This window comes from Schistocerca gregaria, chromosome 10 (assembly GCF_023897955.1).
Source record: "Schistocerca gregaria isolate iqSchGreg1 chromosome 10, iqSchGreg1.2, whole genome shotgun sequence".
In the NCBI taxonomy this organism is placed as follows: Eukaryota; Metazoa; Arthropoda; class Insecta; order Orthoptera; family Acrididae; genus Schistocerca; species Schistocerca gregaria.
Window position 1 is genome coordinate 81484228 of NC_064929.1, and position 21759 is coordinate 81505986.

General features: G+C 41.5%; 1 protein-coding gene across 1 annotated transcript in view; it reads left to right on the plus strand.

The window, feature by feature from the left end:
• LOC126293300 (chondroadherin-like protein) overlaps positions 1-21759 on the plus strand; it is a 329161-nt gene that overhangs the window by 231230 nt on the left and 76172 nt on the right. Inside the window, exons 7-10 of the mRNA XM_049986431.1 lie at positions 273-419; positions 13058-13358; positions 16897-17023; positions 21059-21266. Coding sequence (XP_049842388.1) covers positions 273-419; positions 13058-13358; positions 16897-17023; positions 21059-21266 — 783 coding nt within the window. The remainder of the gene's footprint in view (positions 1-272; positions 420-13057; positions 13359-16896; positions 17024-21058; positions 21267-21759) is intronic.

The window sequence follows — 21759 nt, forward strand, 5'->3', positions numbered from 1 at the left end:
ATTTTTCCCTAGACTTTTGTTCTTTTCTTATTACTATTGTTTTTATTGTATCGTGCTGCAAAACATTCATAAATTTCTAAAATTGTTACTGTTGATATGTTGTGCAAGATGAGCTTATTTAACCTATTGTAGACAGTTACCAGAACATGCCATATAATTTGAAAATTTCTCTGTAAAGAATGCCACAAATAGTCAGTCGGTATTCCGATTTTAAGGGAAGCAACCTGTCGAAGCTGTTTCAGCATGTTAAACGACACCCCTGTCGGTTCCAGACCCTGGAGAACAGCCAGCTGGCCTCGCTGCCAGACCTGGAGTCACTGGATCTCAGCCGCAACCGCATTGCCAGCATCTCCGCTGGGACGTTCCAGGGCCTCGGCAAGCTGAGAATCCTCGACCTGGGCGTCAACATGCTGCGCACGGTAAGGTGGCCCAGCTGCCCCTCACGCACCCCCCCACCCCCCCCACCCCACCCACGCACACACACACACACACACACACACACACACACACACACACACACACACACACAGATATATATTGTCTCCAAACTGTTCCTCTACAGTACATAGTGCTGTAAAATGTGTTCGTATCCTTCCATATTTAGCATTTTCCTAAGTGCAATTGGGGGGACCACACCCTAACAATGAAAAACACCCCCGTATTGTAACACCACCTTCTCTGTGCTACACTTTTGGCGCTACACACAATAGCCTGCAATGCTCTACAGTCATTCACCAAACCCAAACCCTTCTGTCGATTACCACAAGGAAATCACTCGTTTCCAGTCATCCACTATCCAGTGGCATCGAACTTCACACCACGTCGAGCGTCTGACTACAGAAAAGTGTAGCTTATGAGGAGCTGCTTGAGCATTGTACCCATTCCTTTAAACTCTGTACAGACAGTCACTGTGTTAAAACTTCCTGGCAGATTAAAACTGTGCGCCGGACCAAGACTCGAACTCGGGACCTTTGCCTTTTGCAGGCAAGTGCTCTACTGACTGAACTACCCGAGCACGACTCGCATCCCGTTCTCACAGCTTTACTTCTGCCAGTACATCACCTCCTCCCTTCCAAAGTTCACGGAAGCTCTCCTGCAAACATTGCAGAACTAACACTCCTGGAAGAAAGGATATTGTAGAGACGTGGCACAGCTACAGCCTGGGGGATTTTTCCGGAATAAGATTTTTCACTCTGGAGCAGAATGTGTACTGATATGAAACTTTCTGGCAGATTAAAACTGTTTGTCGGACCGAGACTTGAACTTGCCCACGAAAGGCAAAGGTTTCAAGTTCGAGTCTCGGTCTGGCACACAGATTTAATCTGCCAGGAAGTTTCATACGAGTGCACACTCCGCTGCAGAGTGAAAATCTCATTCCAGTCACTGTGTTACTTAAACTGCTGGTAGCACTATGGAACTCACGTATGTTTTTTCGACTAATTTCGTGTGATCTTTTTTTTTACAACCATCCTCCTCAGTGCTTGACAGTCCCTGTCAGTATGCAGCATCCACCCGGTATCAGTTTAGCTGGTTGTTTCTTTGTGTATCCATTTCACAATCACATCACCAAAAGCCTACTTTTACAGCTTTGGAAACTTTGGAATATCCCTCATGAATTTATTATTCAGGTGACATTGATTGGTCACGGTTTGAAGTCACAGAGTGCTCTAGGCTAACCTGTTCTCCTGTTACAGCTTCTCTACTGACTAGACAATATTCCCCGCCTCCTTTTATGCTGGCGTATCCACTTTTTGTGGTCAGGTCCACATCACATAGTGTGACCAGATACTTTTTATCCAATAGTGTATTTCTCGCATCAGTTTGATTATGTCAAAATTGTATTTATATCTGTGATTTAAGAGTTACCCGAATTATACTGCTATGTAGTTAACTGTAGACATCAGTTACACCGATCTTTCCTGGCCTCTTTAGCTATACTTCGATGAGGTGCTAAGTAGTGTAATGAACTGCTGTAATTGTGAAAAGAAGAATCTGTTTGTTAATTTGATTTTCTAGAATTTTACTGTTTCTGTTTTCATTTCTTTTTAAACAAATCAAAACTGACTATGAACATCTTTAAGCGAGAAGAAGGTACAATAGAAGAATTTTGTTTCAAAGGCAACTGCTGTGTTCCAACTAGGTAGCATACCTGGATATACACTACAAGGCACAACTCCACTGACAGCATTTCAGAGGTTGTTCAGGGATATTTTCTGAATATTTTGACATAAGGGGCCTGAAGTCTCTGCTTGATCATTACAAAATAATTGCACTATGTTTGAATAAAAATCTCTCGGTGTACATGCTGCGTCAATTCAGGATAAAACTCCAAGCTTTCGACAACTACCTCCATGGCCATTGTCAGGGCTAAAACTGACTGTCGTTAACTAGTCAGGTTCCCACTTTTATATGTAAGGGATGGCTTCTGATTGGCTGGAATACGTCATAGCAACAGTGATATGGTGCATAATGAAGTGGTGCCCTCTACTTCCATAGATGTAGTTTCTATCTCGCGATTCTTGCAGCGCCATCCCTTGAATCAGGAGGTAAAGTGTGGGAAGCTTTCCTTCGCAATTTTTCTTTATCCAGTCCACTCTTCCAGGTGTTGCTAAGTGCATAGCCGTTGTCTCAGTTAAAGTTATTATCGCTGAGTCTAATTTCGACCGCTTCCCGGATCACAGAGTCCCAGTAATTTGACGCGTGGGCTATTACTCTCGTTTCCTCAAATAAAATCTTATGCTTGTTAAGCAGGCTGTGCTCAGCCACTGCTGATTTTTCCAGATACCTGTATTTCAGGTGGCGATGGTGCTCGATGCAACTGTCAGCAACGGTTTTTACCAACTGGCCCACGTAATTCTTGCCACATTTGCAAGGAATACTATATATTCCTGGCACCCTTAAGTCAAGACTATCTTTGACTGGTCTCAACATTTCCTTAATTTTCCTAGGTGGTCGGAAAACTGGTTTTATTCCTTGCCTCTTTAGGACTCTGCCTATCTTGCTTGTTGTATCACCGCAAAAAAGGAGGTGCGCTATGTGTTTGTCCTCTTCTTGTATATGGCTGGCATCGTGTCTTACTTTCTCGGACAATGCTGATTTAATTTCACCGGCAGAATAACCGTTCCTTTTGAAAACAGTCGTCAAATGTTTAATCTCGGGACCGAGGTGGTCCTTGTCGGAAATAGTCCCGGTTCTGTGCACTAAAGCATTCAGCATAGCTCTCTTCTGAGACAGATGATGGAAGCTGTGGCTATGCAGATATAAGTCTGTATGCGTTGGCTTCCTGTACACAGAATGGCCCAATCGTCTATCCGGTTTTCACGCCACCGATACATCTAAAAAAGGTAACCTCTCTTCCTTCTCTACCTCCATTGTAAATTTTATGTTTGGATGTACCCCATTCAAATGTTTGACGAACTGCTGCAGTGTGTCACTGCCATGTGACCAGATTAAAAAAAGTGTTCTCGACATATCTTTGGAAGCACAACGGGCATAGGTGAGCACTGCTCAACGCTCGTTCTTCAAAATCCTCCATGAAAAAATTCGCTATTGCTGGTGATAGTGGCGAACCCGTGTCTGTTCCATCCGTCATTTCATAATAATTTCCGCTGTATAAAAAGTAAGTGGTCGTCAAGTTATGCCAGAACAACTTCAAAATTTCTGAGGAAAAATGAGCAGCCAACAGTTGTAATGTGTCATCCACAGGTGCTTTGATGAACAGAGACACCACGTCGAGGCTGACCGTGATATCACTAGGGCCTATCTTCATCTGTTTTATGATATCAACAAACATTCTTGAATTCTTAATATGATGTGGGCAGTGACCAACTATAGGTGCCAACAATTTAGTTAAGTGGTGGTGTGTTGGGGCTTATGGGTGCTCAACATTGAGGTCATCAGCGCCAATTTAGTTAAGTGTTTTGCAAGCCTGTACATAGGAGAGCCAATTTTTATTCAAGAAATACGTCGCAAAAGACTTCGTAGGCATGCACTATGTTTGATTTCTTATACCTATTATCTTTGTACCCGTATTGCAGTGAAACACAGGTCAGAGAAAAAGTAGTGGCAATACTGCCGTAACATGCAGGATGTGCGTCATACGGCTTGCCCGCTATAGCAGCAGACAGCGGAAATTCAGCTGAAACAGTGCAGCGAGTGGCGGTGGCTGTGTTCGAGTCAGTTGCAGTGTGCTGTCTGAAAGTGCAGCAGGCCAGTTCCAGCACACTAACAGATTGTTTCGGAAACATAAACCACGTGCACGGCTGAAGATGGATGTACCACGTGGTCGGAGTGCACAACAGTGTTTCCTTCTGGCACTGATTCCCATTGTCCTTTGTGACAATGCACAGTGTGACACAGTCGACCTCACACGGGAGCCCTTGCATATGTGAGGGTGGGAGATACTGGAACATCCCTGTATTCACCCAATACGAGTCTGTCCATTTATAACCTGTTCATTAAAATGAAGCAATCTCTTTGTGGCATTCACTACAACACGAGAAGATATCCCCCGCGGTGTAGGATGTTCATTGTGAGACATTGACAGAGTTGGATACACTGACAGATTATGACTTCCAGCTCAGTGGGAGAAGAAAATTGAGATGTGGGGGTGGCTGTACTGCAGGTTGTTGCTTGTTGTTCTTGTGGTCTTCAGTCCTGAGACTGGTTTGATGCAGCTCTCCATATTACTCTATCCTGTGCAAGCTTCTTCATGTCTCAGTACCTACTACAATCTGCTTAGTATTCACCTCTTGGTTTCCCTCTACAATTTTTACTCTCCGTGCTGCCCTCCAATATTAAATTGGTGATCCCTTGATGCCTCAGAACATGTCCTACCAACCGATCCCTTCTTCTAGTCAAGTTATGCCACAAACATCTCTTCTCCTCAATCCTATTCAATACCTCCTCATTAGTTATGTGATCTACCCATCTAATCTTCAGCATTCTTCTGTAGCACCACATTTCGAAAGCTTCTATTCTCTTCTTGTCCAAACTATTTATCGTCCATGTTTCACTCCCATACATGGCTACACTCCATACAAATACTTTGAGAAACGACTGCTTGACACTTAAATCTATACTCGATGTTAACAAATTTCTCTTCTTCAGAAACGCTTTCCTTGCCATTGCCAGTCTACGTTTTATATCCTCTCTACTTAGACCATCATCAGTTATTTTGCTCCCCAAATAGCAAAACTCCTTTACTACTTTAAGTGTCTCATTTCCTAATCTAATTCCCTCAGCATCACTCGACTTAATTCGACTACATTTCATTATCCTTGTTTTGCTTTTGTTGATGTTCATCTTATATCCTCCTTTCAAGACACTGTCCATTCCATTCAACTGCTCTTCCAGGTCCTTTGCTGTCTCTGACAGAATTACAATGTCATCGGCAAACCTAAGTTTTTATTTCTTCTCCGTGGATTTTAACACCTACTCTGAACTTTTCTTTTGTTTCCTTCACTGCTTGCTCAATATACAGATTGAATAACATCGGGAAGAGGCTACAACCCTGTCTCACTCCCTTCCCAACTGCTGTTTCTCTTTCATGTCCCTCAACACTTATAACTGCCATCGGGTTTCTGTACAAATTGAAAATAGCCTTTTGCTCCCTGTATTTTACCCCTGCCACCTTCAGAATTTGAAAGAGAGTATTCCAGTCAACATTGTCAAAACCTTTCTGTAAGTCTACAAATGCTAGAAATGTAGGTTTGCCCTTCCTTAATATTTCTTCTAAGATAAGTTGTAAGGTCAGTATTGCCTCACATGTTGCAATATTTCTACGGAATCCAAACTGATCTTCCCCGAGGTCTCCTTCTACCAGTTTTTCCGTTCGTCTGTAAAGAATTGGCGTTAGTATTTTACAGCTATGACTTATTAAACTGATAGTTCGATAATTTTCACATCTGTCAACACCTGCTTTCTTTGGGATGGAATTATTATATTCTTCTTGAAGTCTGAGGGTATTTCGCTTGTCTCATACATCTTGCTCACCAGATGGTAGAATTTTGTCAGGACCGGCTCTCCCAAGGCCGTCAGTAGTTCCAATGGAATGTTGTCTACTCCAGGGGCCTTGTTTCTACTCAGGTCTTTCAATGCTCTGTCAAACTCTTCACCCAGTATCGTATCTCCCATTTCATCTTCATCTACATCCTCTTCCATTTCTAAAATGTTGACCTCAAGTACATCGCCCTTGTACAGACCCTCTATATACTCCTTCCACCTTTCTGGTTTCCCTTCTTTGCTTAGAACTGGATTTCTCTCTGAGCTCTTGATATTCATACAAGTGGTTCTCTTTTCTCCAAAGATCTCTTTAGTTTTCCTGGAGGCAGTAACTATCTTACCCCTCGTGAGATAAGCCTCTACATCCTTACATTTGTCATCTGTATTGAAAGTATGGTGAACAAATGTCAATAAAGTCTGGTATGAATTTTAACTGTGTTTTCACTGTTTTTTATCCAACCAATGTAGACCGAAGTGACAAAAGCCACAGTATAGTGTTATGGCAAATATACAGATGTTGGCAGCATTGCATACACCTGACATAAAAGGGTAGTGCATTAGTGGAGCTGTAATTTATGCTCAGGTAATTCTTTTTAAATGGTTTCAATGTGATTATGGGCACACAATGGGAATTAATAGATTCTGAATGCATAAATGATATTTGAGCTAGACACGTGTGGTATTTCATTTTGGAAGTAGTCAGAGAGTTCAATATTCTGAGATGCAGAGTGTCGAGAGTGTGCTGAGAATACCAAACTTGAGACAGTGGCTGACAGCCTTCACATGACAACTGAGAGCGGTGGCGTTTGCGTACAGTTGTCAATGCTAACAGACGAGCAACATCGTGTGAAATAACAGCTAAAATCAATGTAGGACGAACAATGAACTTACCCGTTAGGACAGTGCAGGGAAATGTGGCATTAATGGGTTGTGGCAGCAGATGACCAATCCGAGTGCTTTGACGCGAGTACCTTTGCTGACAGCACAGTGTTGCCTGCGGCGCCTCACCTGGGCTCGTGACTGTGTCGCTCGGACTCTGGATCACTGAGAGACGGTGGTCTGCTGAGATGAGTCCTAGCGCCAGTTGGTAAGAGCTGACAATAAGATCAGAGTGTGGAGCGGACCCCACGAAGCCGTCGAACCGAGCTGTCAACAAGGCACTGTGCAAGCTACTGTATTGTATTGTATGTTAACGGACGCCTAGAAACGACGGAGAGGCTCCGTTCCCGCCGCAGCCGCAGTGGTCCGCAACCCCACGACGACTACCGCAGTCCACTTCACCTCTCCGCTGCCCCACACCGAACCCAGGGTTATCGTGCGGTTCGGTCCCCGGTGGACTACCCGGGGAACGTCTCACACCAGACGAGTGTAACCCCTATCTTTGCGTGTAATGGTGGTGTACGCGTACGTGGAGAACTTGTTTGCGCAGCAATCGATGACATAGTGTAACTGAAGTGGAATAAGGGGAACCAGCCTGCATCCACTGACTGGTCGGTTCACCGGACCTCGACACCAAATCTGCCAGGCGGATTTGTGCCGGGGACCGGGTGCTCCTTCCCGCCCGGAAAGCCGTGCGTGAGACCACACGGCCAACTGGAAGCTACTGGTGGCTCCATAGTGGTGTCAGCTGCATTTACATTGAATGGACCAGGTCCTCTGGTCCAACTGAACCAATAATTGATGGGAAATTGTTACATTCAGCTACTCGGAGACCATTTACAGCCATTCGTGGACTGCACATTTCCAAACAACAATTGAATTTTTATGGGTTGACAATGTCCCGTGTCACCAGATTAAACTTGTGTGCAGTTGATTTGAAGAACATTCTGGACAATTTGAGCAAATAGTTTTGGCACACAGATCAACTGGTTACGAATCCCACGGAACACTATGTGACATAATTGAGAGGGCAGTTCGTCTAGTTGCTCCACTATGCCGGGTAAAAGGAGGTCCGAAACTGTATTAGGAGGTCTCCCGTGACTTTTGTCACCACGCCGTATATGAACAATAGTACAAATGTTGGCAGTATGTGGTGTGTGTCTTGTTTCAAAACAAACTTGTTCCACTCACTCTCATCATCATCAGTTTTCTGCTATATTAGCAGTTCCTTTGCCTCTCCATTTTCTGTGATCCATTGCTTCCTTCTTAAGGCTGCTGTATGTTGTACTGTCCATCATGTCATCCAGTATCTGGAATATCTTCCTTTCTCACTTTCCTTCTACATAACCTTCTAAAACTATTTTTATGAGTCCGTCATTCTTTCTTAATATATGCCCAATCCAATTTCTTTTTCTTCTCTTTATTACATCTAGTAACTGTCTTTTCGCTCCCACTCTTCTCAATACCTCTTCATTTTTTACTCTGTCCATCCATCTTATTCTTTCCATCTTAAGCCTCCAGCCTTTCTCTGTCTTTTTTCCTCATAGTCCACGTTTCAGTGCCATATAGAAAAACACTACAAACAAGACATTTTATGAGTCTCTTTCTGAGTTCTCTGTTCAGATTACTGCAGAAGATTCTCCTTTTCTTATAAAATGCCTCTTTTGCCATTGCTATCCTTGTTTTAATTTCTGTGGTGCACTTCCAGTCGGTGTCTATCCTGCTTCCAAGATACTTAAAATTTTGCACCTCTTCTAGTGTTTCTCCATTCAGCATAATTTTTATTTCCTTATTTCCTCCTAGTGCCAATACTTTTGTTTTATTTGCGTTAATTTTCATTCCATATTTTTTCCATTAGTTGCAATGGTGTCCACCAAATCCTGTAATTCTTTTTCCCCTTTGGCTAGAAGGACCATGTCATCAGCAAATCTCAAACACCCTACTCTTCTTTTACTCCTTTGTCATCTAATGAGCATTGGTCAATCATATTTTCCAAGTAGAGGTTGAAAAGAGTAGGCGATAGACAGCACCCTTGTCTTACTCCTTTTCCTAGTCTGATCCAGTTTGTACTTTCTCCTCTCACTTTAACTGAAACTTTTTGATTAAGATATAATGAGTTTACAAGTCTTCTGGTTTTCCAGTCCACTCTCTTTTCCCTCATTATAGTCGCCAGCTTGTCCCAAACGACATTGTCAAATGCCTTTTCTAGATCAATGAAGCACATATATAGGTCTCTTCCTTTTCCAATAAACCTTTCTCCCAAGATTCGTAGGACCCCTATTGCCTGTATTCCGTCTAAAGCCAAACCGCTCGCCGAGATTCCCCTCCATTACTTTTTCAAGTCTTTTATTAATTATTCTTAACATCACTTTGGCTGCATGTGAAATGAGGCTGACTGTCCTGTGCTCGCTGCATTTCTTGGTTTCTCATTTTTTCGGTAATGGAATCGGTGCTGTTGTCATAAAATCCACAGACCATTCACCACTGTCATATATTTTATTTTTTATTATCTTGTTTTTTATTTATTTTTTTATTTTTTTCATATATTTTATTTTACTCTAGACAACAGTACTCTAGACAACAGTAAACCATACCTAGCTCCTTACCCTCTAGCTCACATTCAGTTCTGTCCAGGGGTTTGTTTTCCTGCAGCATTAGTTGTGCGTTAACAGTGATACACGGCAGTGCTATATTTGAGTTTACCGATTAAGGGTTGGCCGATGTACACCCAGTGAAAGAGTGGCACGACAGTGCAATGCTCAAATTTTCCCACAGTGATGCCAACCAAATCAATCATCACAGTTATTTTGCATCAGAGAACTTTTGCATTACTCTGTGTTTCTTCTGTGGTTTTTGAGGAATACACATTAAGGGCCTTTTCATCGTTTTGAAAGTACTTTTATGTCAATTTTAATTCCTAATGCAAGGATAAATAAGTCATAACTATATAATTAATCTGTAATGAGCCACTTGGATCACTTACACAAAAATACTCAGAAAATATCCCACAACAAACTCCAAAATGTTGTCATTGGCTTTTAATTTTACCTGCAGACACTAACTGATTTGTATGCAGTATAGCTGAATTTATGTACTTAACAATCACAGCAACTAGCACAAGATACTGAAAGAATTTTCTGCTTTCAAATATCATAAGTAATGTGAAATGGTTTCTGAGAGCCAGAACTAATTTATGAGTGTAACAACAACAGACATTTAGTATATGCAGTACTGTTTTGTTACAAATATTAAGAGAAAAGTTGTTATTTTTGTTGTGGTCTTCTGTACAAAGTCTGATTTGATGCAGTTCTCCGTGCTCCTGTATCCTGTGTAGCCTCTTTGTCTTCGAATAACTACTGTAACCTACATGCTTCTCAGTTTGCTTACTGTATTCATCTCTCGGTCTCTGCCTATGATTTTTACCCCCCCCCCCCCCCCCCCCTACTTCCCTCCAGTACTAAACTGGTGTCCCTTGCCATCTCAGAATGTGTCCTATCAACCAATCCCTTTTTTCATTCAAATTTTCCCATAAATTGCTTTTCTCTCCAGTTCATTATTTCAGAATCTCCTCATTAGTTATGTAATCTACCCATTTCATCTTCATCATTCTTCTGTAGCACCATATTTCAAAAGCTTCCATTCTCTTCTTGCCCGAACTGTTTATTGTCAACATTTTGCTACAATCCAAACAAATACTTTCAGGAAAGACTCCCTAACGTTTTTATTTATATAAGATATTATAACAAACTCCTCTTTTTCAGAAATGCTTTGCTTGGTATTGCCGGTCTGCATTTTAAATTCTCTCTACCTCGCAGCCGTACACTGTTTTGCTGAACCAATGCCAGAACTCATCCACTATTTTTAGTGTCTCATTCCCTAATCTAATTCCCTCAGCATCACCTGATTTTATTCAACTGTGTTCCATTATCTTTGTTTTGCTTTTGTAGATGTTTATCTTATATCCTCCTTTCAGGACACTGCCTATTCCACTCAACTACCCTTCTGAGCCCTTTATTGTTTTTGGGAGAATTACAGTGTCACTGGCAAACCTCAAAGTTTTCCTTTCTTCTCCATGGACTGTCATTCATTCTTCAAATTTCTCCTCAGTGTCCATTACTGGTTGCTCAATGTACAGACTGAATAATATCTGGAATAAGCTACAACCCTGTCTCACTCACTCACTTCTCAACCACTGCTTCCCTTTCAAGATCTATGACTTAAAACTGCAGTCCCATTTCTGTACAAGTAGTACGTAACCTTTGACTCCCTATATTTTCAAAAACTTTCTCTGAATCTAGAAATGCTACAAATGTAGGTTTGCTTATCTCCTAAGATAAGTCTTGGGAACAATGTTACCCTAAATGTTTCTGTATTTCTCTGGAACCCAAACTGATCTTGCATCAGGTTGGCTTTGTATACTTCTGTAAAGAATTCATGTCTGTGTTTTGCAGCTGTGGCTTCTTCAGCAGACTGCTTGGTGGTACTCAGCCTTGTCAGTATCTGCACATTAAATGTAGTTTCAAACCTGTTTGAAGCTTTTTCTCTCTGTAACCTCCCTCAAAATAAGGAGAAAGTTTATACCTAACAACATTTTTGTTTTTCTTGCACCCTTGACCAATGGTAATGCAGTTCAGCTGCAACTAGGTCTGGAACGATAGTTGCGACCCGTGAATCTTCTTTGCTGGAACTTGAACCAGCTGAGCATTGATGGGTAGGTGTTCATTCCAGTGTTGCCACCACACAGAGGTCACTTTGACAGAATTGATATTTTCTGAACCAAACCAGGGTGGTTAGCATGTTTTGAGATGAGTTGTTGGTGGATCTCGTAGGACACTGCACAAAAAACATTTATTCTAATAAGGAAACCTCCCCATCACACCCCCCTCAGATTTACGTATAAGCTGGAACAGTGGATAGGCTTTGAAAAACTGAACACATATCAATCGAGAAAACAGGAAGAAGTTGTGTGGAACTATGAAAAAAATACGCAAAATATACAAACTCAGTAGTCCATGTGCAAGATAAGCAACATCAAGGATAGTGTGAGCTCAGGAGCGCCATGGTCCCGTGGTTAGTGTGAGCAGCTGCGGAATGAGAGGTCCTTGGTTCAAGTCTTCCTGCAAGTGAAAAGTTTAATTTTTTATTTTCAGACAATTGTTATCTGTCCGTCCGTCCGATGCGAGGTAACTGCGACATAGTACGGAAATGCTACACCTAAACGGAAAAATTTGAAAACGTTAAAAAAATATGTTTTGTCAGAGCACAGGGAAAACTGTGCAACTGCGAAACTGTTGCATTCATTTGTTGCGTTTTTTGTGAGAAACTCTTATGTTTTCATCACTTTTTTGGGAGTGATTATCACATCCACAAGAAAACCTAAATCAGACAAGGTAGAAGAATCTTTCTACCCATTCACGAAGTGTACAAGTTAGGGTCGACAACATATTCCTGTCATGTGACGCACATGCCGTCACCAGTGTCATATAGAATATATCAGACGTATCTTCCTGTGGAGGAATCGGTTGACCTATGACCTTGTGATCAAATGTTTTCGGTTCCCATTGAAGAGGCACATCCTTTCGTCTACTAATCGCACGGTTTTGCAGTGCCGTCGTAAAACATAGACACTAAACTTATTACAGTGAACAGAGATGTCAGTGAATGAATGGACAGATCATAACTTTACGAAAATAAAGAAAGCAAACTTTTCACTCGAGGGAAGACTTGAATCGAGGATCTCTCGTTCCGCAGCTGCTCACGCAAAACCACGGGACCACGGCACTCCCTAGCTCACACTATCCTTGATGTTGCCTATCTTGTGCATGGACTACTCAGTTTGTATATTTTGCATATTTTTTTCATAGTTCCACACAACTTCTTCCTGTTTTCTCGATTGATCTGTGTTCAGTTTTTCAAGGCCTATCCACTGTGTCAGCTTATAACTAAATCTGAGGGGGGTGCAATTGGGAGGTTCCCTTGTAAGAATTGATGTACTTCTACACTTTTACCACAGCTGCTTTCTCTCTTAGATACTGTGGAGTATCTACTGAAGAGGAGCAGATCTAACATAGCTCCCACCTCCTTTTTCGCGTGGGTGCCGTTTTCTGACACACGATTGCAGTATTCACCAGCAGAATACAGGAGAGTGAGTGCAGCAGAGTTCGGGCTGTCGCAGGTGGAGGACGGTACGTTTGAGGGCCTGCCGGCGCTGTCGCGCCTTTCTCTGCTGGACAACAACGTGCTGTTACTACCGGCTGCAGCGCTGTCGCGCCTGCCGCGGCTGTCGCACCTGCAGCTGGGCTTCAACCGCGTGGCGGCATTGTCGGCAGACATCCTGCGGCCACTCTGCCCACGACTCGAGGCACTCTCCCTGGCCAGGAACCTCGTCAGAGAGCTGCCGGCTGCCGTCTTCGCCGGCTGCGAACACCTCGCCGCCGTCGACCTCAGCGGGAACCTGCTCGCCGGGGCCCTCCAAGGTCGGTAGCCAGCTGTGGCCGTGTGATGCGAAGTGTGGGTCCGTACGACCGTCTGCCGACAGCAAAATTTGTCAGAGGCTTTATTACGAAGATGGTGCAGTACTTGGTAACTGTGGACAGCTTTGAATGTGCAGGACATAACGACTGTTTGCACTTATAACTGAAGTCGCACAAAAGTAATTGTGAATGGTGGTGTGGAAGGAGAAATTGCGACGGATTCAGAAATAAACAGCCTAATATTTGCGACAAGGAGGAATATGACTTCATTGCTAGCCACTTCACTTGCAGCAGCAGTTTAAACTGCACTCTTCAGCTGCACACCCTCAGTAATTATGATGACCCTCCCCCACCCAAAAAACAAGAAGAAACACTAAAGATTTGTGACAAACAAGCCATTTCATCTTTCATTTGTTCATCAGACTGAAGTTACAAAATTGAACAAATTCACTCTTGGTAGAAAGAGCACTCTTATATGTAAATTTCATCAAATATTGCGGAACATACTTCTGTTACATTAATAAGAAAGTCCTAGAATCGTTCACAAATACATAGATGCACAAAAAATATCTATGCCACTGTGAACACATACAACTTTCAACAATAGCGTCTTTCATCTTAGAATCTCCTTTTGCTGTCTATTTGCCAATAAATGGCATTTAATTACAGCAAATTGTACCAAGTGTTACGTGTCAGTGAGAAATCTTCAGTGCACTGTTGCCTTGAAACAGCATACCATTATAACATGCAGATTATAATATGAAAACAATGAAACATGGCAAAATTCAATATGGCATCTCCGAAGTACGTCAACATTGACTATTATGATTGTTGCACAGTCTTCGACATGTAGCCTGCAACATTTTGCTGTCAGCAGAAAATTTTTGAGTCCAGTGCATTCCTACTGTGCCACTGTTTTTGTAATATTTTTGTAATGAGAGATACATAATAGCTGAGATCTGTAATTTAATTTGTGGCATGGTGTATGGAAATGGGTCATTGCCTGCTTCCACGCCGGCCAGAGTGGCCGAGCGGTTCTAGGCGCTACAGTCTGTAACTGCGTGACCGCCACAGTCGCAGGTTCGAATCCTGCCCAGGGCATGGATGTGTGTGATGTCCTTAGGTTAGTTAGGTTTAAGTAATTCTAAGTTCTAGGGGACTGATGCCCTCAGATGTTAAGTCCCATAGTGCTCAGAGCCATTTTTGAGGACATAAGATTAAGGCTTGTGTTTACTAGCAAGTAATTTCTTCACGTATTTTCTGTTGCCACTTGCTGATGTACTTGAATTGCAACAAAGTCTCTCGGACAAGTTAACTCACTGCAAGTAATTGTCACACAAGTGTTTCCATTAGAGTCACATGGTGAAATAGGCTATTGGAAGTTTACAATGTCACACTTAAAAATCAGAGCATGTGCCTCCATTACTGTGTTACTGTTGTTATTAAAGAAAAATTATTTAAAAAATACAAACAATTAAGAAAGAAACAAATGTTTAGGTGGAGTAATGGATACATATTTTAATTTTCTCGAAAGGCTTTATTAATTTGTTGTTCATACTTCATCTGCAATTTGAGAGTTCTGTTTGGATACTTCAGCATCTGTTGTCTCAAAATCTGCCAATATATTTTGTGTTGCCTGTTCAACAATACAGTAAACCACTTCACTTTCTGAATTAACAATTACACTATGTCACTGCTCCACAAGTATGCCCTATTTCTTGACAAAGGCATTTTTGTACTGGTACTGAACACACAGAACTTAAAGTTGGAAAAAAAGTTCAGGCAACTAGCAAATTTTCCATGTAATTGCAGTAATACATAAGAGAATGTTTCTACTAACTTCCATAAGCTACTTTTGGAACCTGAGGAACTACACGGAAATTGATTTGCTGCTGGTGTTCCCGTGTAAAAAAAAGTGCAGAAGTAGTTTTTACAAGTGTTGTCTGGAAGTTTATTTGCTAACAGAGACCCACATTTACAGTTTAATGTTGTGGTAAAACGAGGTCATTACAGGCGGAAGACGAGCCCAGGTTGAAAAGAATGAGGACAGAAATTGACCATGCTCTTTTGAAAGGAACCACCCCGATATTTGCCACGTTCAGGAAAGCCTAGTGCAGCCTAAGTCTGGACTACAAGTTCAGTGAATTGCCACTGTGTTATTCTGCTCTGTAATCATGGACTGAAATTGGAAGCATGTAACTGTGGAGACATCTAACTTGGTAGTACAATCTTGAGGGAATTTATGGAGACAAAGGAAAATGTATGGAGAACATTTCACAGTCAAGAGAGCACTGGACACTTTGCAATGTACTGGTGAACCCAGTCTGAGGGCTCTGAGGTGCGTGAGGTGGCAGACTGACACACATCTACCTTTTTTCTTAAAAGACATCGTAGTCACCATTGACTGTATAAAACATTTATTGATACTATTGAAATTTTGGCCTTATGGACATTTTCAAGTAAACTGCAACAACACAAAAATACAAAAGTAAAGCACAGAGCGCATATACATAATTAAGCAAACATTTCATTAAGAAAGTAGCTCAATTATAAAAATTGGAGATAAATGTACATTACTTACATTCTGTCAGAATATAAAACTATCTGACATGAGTACATGTTGTCAGAATGCATCCTTTTGACTGTGAGAGTCACACAAGATCCGATGAATACAACACTTATTAAATCGTAATATGTTGCTAAATATATACTGAACTGCCGATATTACCATCGTTCTAATAATCTGTCACACATACAAGTTCAGGTGCACTGACGACATGTGGAGCTAAGTCAGGTGGCGCAAAAATACATTTACTAAAGATACTGCCTGTGCATGTAGCAAAGATAGTGCACACCAACGATACAACTTATAAGCTTTATGTCAGAAAGTCTTTTCATCTGTCGACATCATACAGCTTAGTAAATAGTGCTATGATTGTAATGGGCAGTAGGATAGGATGGGAATATTTATTTATAATATAACAGAGGATAATACATGTGTTATCTGTTAATAAGCTCTCACATTGACTTAAGTGCTTGTAAATGAGATGAAGACAGAGCTCTGATATATAATACTTTGTATGCGTATAAATTTTACAAATATGAATGGCGTAAAATGCTCGCCAGCAATCCAATTCACTGTGTAGCACCACACATTCTGACAGTACATCACAATACCTACACACAAATGCAGGATGCATCCTTCAACCAGGCTCTATTGTTGCAAACAGGACTAAGTAAATATGTATACTATTCCATCAAAATTGTTTAAAATGTTTTCGGCAAGTGTCTAAAATTACTGTACAGTTCTTTGAATTACTGTTGATGTATATGCACTCTCTGCTTCACTTTTGTATTTTTGTGTTTATGTAACTTTTGCAGTTTACTTGAAAATGTCCATAAAACCGAAATTGCAACAGTAACAATAAATATTTTGTACAGTCAATGGCGACTATGATGTCTTTTAAGAAATATTATATGACTGTGAATCCCAACCATGAAAAGTTAAACGCATCTACCTGTTTGCCATTTTCTATAACAGGGGGCGCGGCGCTGTCAGGCGTGGGGGCGACACTGTCGCGGCTCCGCCTGTCGGACAACCGGCTGTCGGCACTCCAGGGCCCGCTGCACCTGCCGCAGCTTAGACTGCTGGACATCTCGGCCAACAGGTGGGTCTCGGCCTCTAGTCGACTCTACAGTCTCTCGTCTGAGCGAGTTGCCACTGTCGTGGCTGGACAGACTGAGACAGGTACGATGTGGGTGGACGACGTAAGTATGTGGTCAGCTGAGCTGGTGGCAACAGGATGCACTGTACTCGTAGGCAAAGTAAAGGTATCACGAGTTGGTGACCAGCAGTAAGTGTGCATTGCACCATCCTCGTGACACTGTATAAGGTTACTGCAACCGTAACTAGGGAGAGTTATCTTTGTTTCAATAAAGTTTGACAGCCTCGTGTGCCGCAACAGAAACATTATAGGCCTTGAGACACGACACTCTTAATCACACGGCGTTGTGGTAGCTCAGAGGTGATATAAAAGCCAGGCGTATCAGAGAGAAGTCAGTCAATAATCACTAGCAGGGTCGAGGGGTAAGACACTCAACCCACAGGAAAATACTTGTACTTGTAGAGTGTAAACTTTATTTCACTCACATGTGTCCTTCTAGCAATTTTCTCTGGTGTTAGTGCGTATCCGATCTCTATCATGAAAAAGTACGAGTGTCATGGACATACAGGAATAGATGCCTAATGGAACTCTGTCCTGCCTACAATTGAAATATTATTAATTATGTTATTTAGTGAAAGCATTGTTAGACTTGGTTAAAGCCAACTGCAGGATATGGAACCTAGAATGATTTTTGATAACACTGGAAATCATTCAAAGTTGTTATTTGAGAGCAGTACACATGTTTTTATTTGACATAATAGTTGTCGCTGCTGTAGTTGCTGCTCGTTGTTATGGAAACTAAACAGGGTATGATATCAGTGTGAGGTTTCCAGGATCTTAAGGTGTTCAAAAACAATATGTTAATCTTGTTCCTGCTATAACTATTGTGGTAAAATTTCTTCCTTCAATACTGAATTTCTGTCTTGTAATCAAAATGTGGTAAACAGGTATAAAATGTAACTTCGTTGAAATCGAAAACCGGTTTGAGTCACTTAGCCTGTATTATTCACATTTGAATAACTACAAATCAGTTTTTTCACACTTGTGAGACATTAAGAATACATTCCACAACTGTACATCAGAAACGCATTACATTTCGGCTTCTCTCCATCACAGCTCACATCTAACTCTCTTCTTCTATTACTACTACTACTACTTCTACTACTCGCCAAAGAAAACATAAATGGAAGATGCATAAGCATTAGATTGACAAGTCATTAAATTATAGGACCCAAACATCAAAATAAGTCAGTGAATTCACATTGAGAAAATATACATTACTAGTGTCTCAGATTATTTACGGGACAAAACTGTATCATGTTGTACCATTGAGTACAGCTGTATCACTTACTACTGTACTCCAGAATCATACATGTGTAGTCTTGTTGTAGCAAGGGTGAACTTTCTGCATTTTCTTCTTGTTTTCTTGATTTGGTGCATACTTCTTCATTTTCTCATGCTTAACCCTTGCATTACCAAGCGGGGTATTCTGACTACCCCAGGTTGATTTTTTCCCTGTAATAATGTTATCTGAAGGGCCACATGCCTGTGGTTTCATGACTTTGTACTAAAATGATTGACATTGAATTCACACTCACGACTGTCAAATTTTTTTTGCTTTATCATTGTTATTCAAGTCATTTATAGGCGGCATTGTGAGACTACTCCGCTTGGTATGAAACGTCTTATTTTCTTATTTGTAGAAAAAGAAGATTTTGGGAAATATATCTATCATTCACCTTCTTTGCTGAGTTTTGCCATAGATCCAATGTCTGTTAATGTTGCTAGTTACTATTGTTGAATGTCAGCGCAACAGTGAATGTCTTCACTGTTGCGCTGACATTACACGCGTCAGTATTTCATCTGCAAGTAAGGATGTCCAAACGACTTTCTAGCGAAGAGATCATGGAAATTCTATACAATTCTGATGTCAGTGACAATGAAAATAAATGGGACATTGATAATGAACTGAATGAATATATGGAACCTCTTGACAAAGACCATATCATAGCATCAGATGAAGCTGATGATGAAATATCAGAAGACACTAAACATTCACATGAACAAGTACAAGAAGAAGAAGAAGAGGAGGATGGTGATGATGAAGAAGAAGAAGGTGACAAAGACAATGGAGATTTGTTTGTTTCTAGAAGTGGACTACAATTTTCTATTTAACCACCAAAAGGTGGGCGGTGTCGACATTGCAACATTTTGAATGTAACACCTGGCCCACTAAATGATGGAAAAACAATCAAAACAATAAAAGAGTCATTTTTATTATTTATCTCACCAGAAATCGTGAGCATCATTCTAGAAGAAACGAACAAGGAAGCCAAACGAGTAATTTCTTTGTGGAATGCAACTCATTCTTCGAACAAAATGACATGGAGAGATATAAATGCAACTAAAGTGTACGAATGTTAGTATTTCTAATAAGAGCTGGTCAAACTCACGGATGTTGCACAAGTGCTTCTGATCTGTGGGGAGGTAATGTTGCCTTTCGGCAATCATTCTTTTTTGCTGCCATCTCAAGAAACCGATTTTTGTGTACAGTGAAATTCTTGCGACACAAGGGTACAGAGAATTGAAGAAACCAAGGACAAGCTGCAAGCCATCAGGGTAGTGTTCAACAAATTTGAATCTAACTTGTGCAAGAATTTATATCCTTATGAATACATGACTACTGATGAATGAGTAGCAACATACCGAGGAAACTGCCCTTTTAGGGTTTGTACGAAGAGCAAACCTGGCAAGTATGACATTAAAATTTGGAAAGGTGGACAATACTTGAGAAGTGAATCAAGGACAGAGAGTTGTTTTGGATCTGATGGAACCATTTCTGAATAACGGTCATGGTGTATTAACTGATAATTTTTTCACCAGTTTTCCATTGGCTGCTGAACTACTAAAATGAAACATGACATTGGTTGGTACCTTGCGTTCCAATAAGAAAGGGATTCCAAAGGAATTCTTGCCAAACAGAAAGAGAGAAGTTCACATTTCAACATTTGGTTTCACAAATGATTCCTATGTTCCAAAGAAGGGAAATTCAGTAATACTACTCTCTACTCAGCATAACGAGAGACAAGTGAGTGGTGAAGAAAGTGAACACAAACCCAAAATCATACTGCACTACAACAAAACCAAAGGTGCTGTAGATAATGGGGACAAAATGACAAGAGAATACAGTTGTGTTAGAGGAACAAGGCAGTCACCACTAAGAATCTTCATGGAACTGATAGATATTGCAGCACTGATTGCATATATTCTGTACACTCAAAGATTTCCTGAATGGCAGAAGAATAACCGAAGCCAATGTAAACTCTTCATGACTGAACTAGCATTTGGACTCAGCAAGGGCAACATGGAAGAAAGAACCAAAAATATCAACGGTCTTCATAAAGATGTACAAGATGCACTGAGAGCTTGTGGCATTGCAGTTCCTACAGCAGTGATCCACACCCAGTGTTCCAAGTTACCAACGCCACAACGATGTCAAGATTGTATGAAAAACGAAGATCAGAAAACAAGATTCTGTTGTGTAACATGCAAGAAACCTGTTTGTAATATACACAGAGAAGAAACTGTTACTGTGAAGTGCATGCAGTGCAAAAATGTACCTGACTGAAAAGTTGAAAAAAGTGTTGTGTTATTTTACTGCAGTGACTGTTGAGGTACATAGATTATTAATTTTTTGTTCATTGAGTACTTAATTTAGTGAAAGATATAAAATTTTTTTGTACTTTGTATCTGTGATCTGATTAAATACTCCTAATAACCTGAAAAGCTGTTTTTCAATACTAAATAAACCCATTCAATGGAAATAACGAAATCTGAGAACAAATATTACAATAAAACACAAAACTCTTTTTGGGTTGTCCAAATACCCCACTTGGTAAAATAGAGGTGTGAAAAAGCTGGATAACGGGAGAGTTAATAGGTCTGTCAGGAAGGGCCTACAGGTCAGACCCCTCTAATGATACCAGCAGAGTCTACTACAACGTGCTGTTGACAGGCGTGTTGCACAACTGTCAACAGACTGACGGAGGTGCCACCCCTGTCCAACCTAACGTCGCTGCTGCACCTCAACCTGAGCTCCAACCCCCAGTTGGGGCCAGCACTCGGGGGCAGTGCGCTGCGCAGTTTGCACCAGCTGCAGGTGCTCGACCTGTCCTCCGTGGGGCTGAAGCACGTCACTCCGGCACTGCTCGAGCCCTGTCCCAACCTGCGGACCGTCAGTCTGAAGGTAAGAACGCAGATCGGTATCTCTCTTCCCTTCCTCGTCCCTGTCTAAACGTTCACTCGAGTACTACCGAAGCTGTGTCCCATCTTGAGGACCGCAAATCTCTGTGGTAGGCCACATTCTCTGCATTTCCAGCTGGACCGGTTCTAGATCTCCATGCTATAAGGAGCAGGTCCATTACCGCAATGATGGTGGAGTGCTATCCCAACCTGTGGACTAGTTCACACCTCGATATGTTCACTGCACTGCACTACTTGCTCTGGCTCTCACACCTTCTCTTTCTCAGCACTCGGTCCTTGCCGAGGGAAATGACATCACTCTGGTACTAATGGAGCTCTGTCCTTATCTGAAGGTGAGACCACAATCGTCCTTCTATTGTGACCAGTTGAGGTCTGTCTACCCAGAGGCTTGAATACATTGGATCACTGCCACTATAGACATATCTCATCTGCCAACTCTCAGTCTCCAGCTGACGATAGTCTGTTCCTTTCTTCCT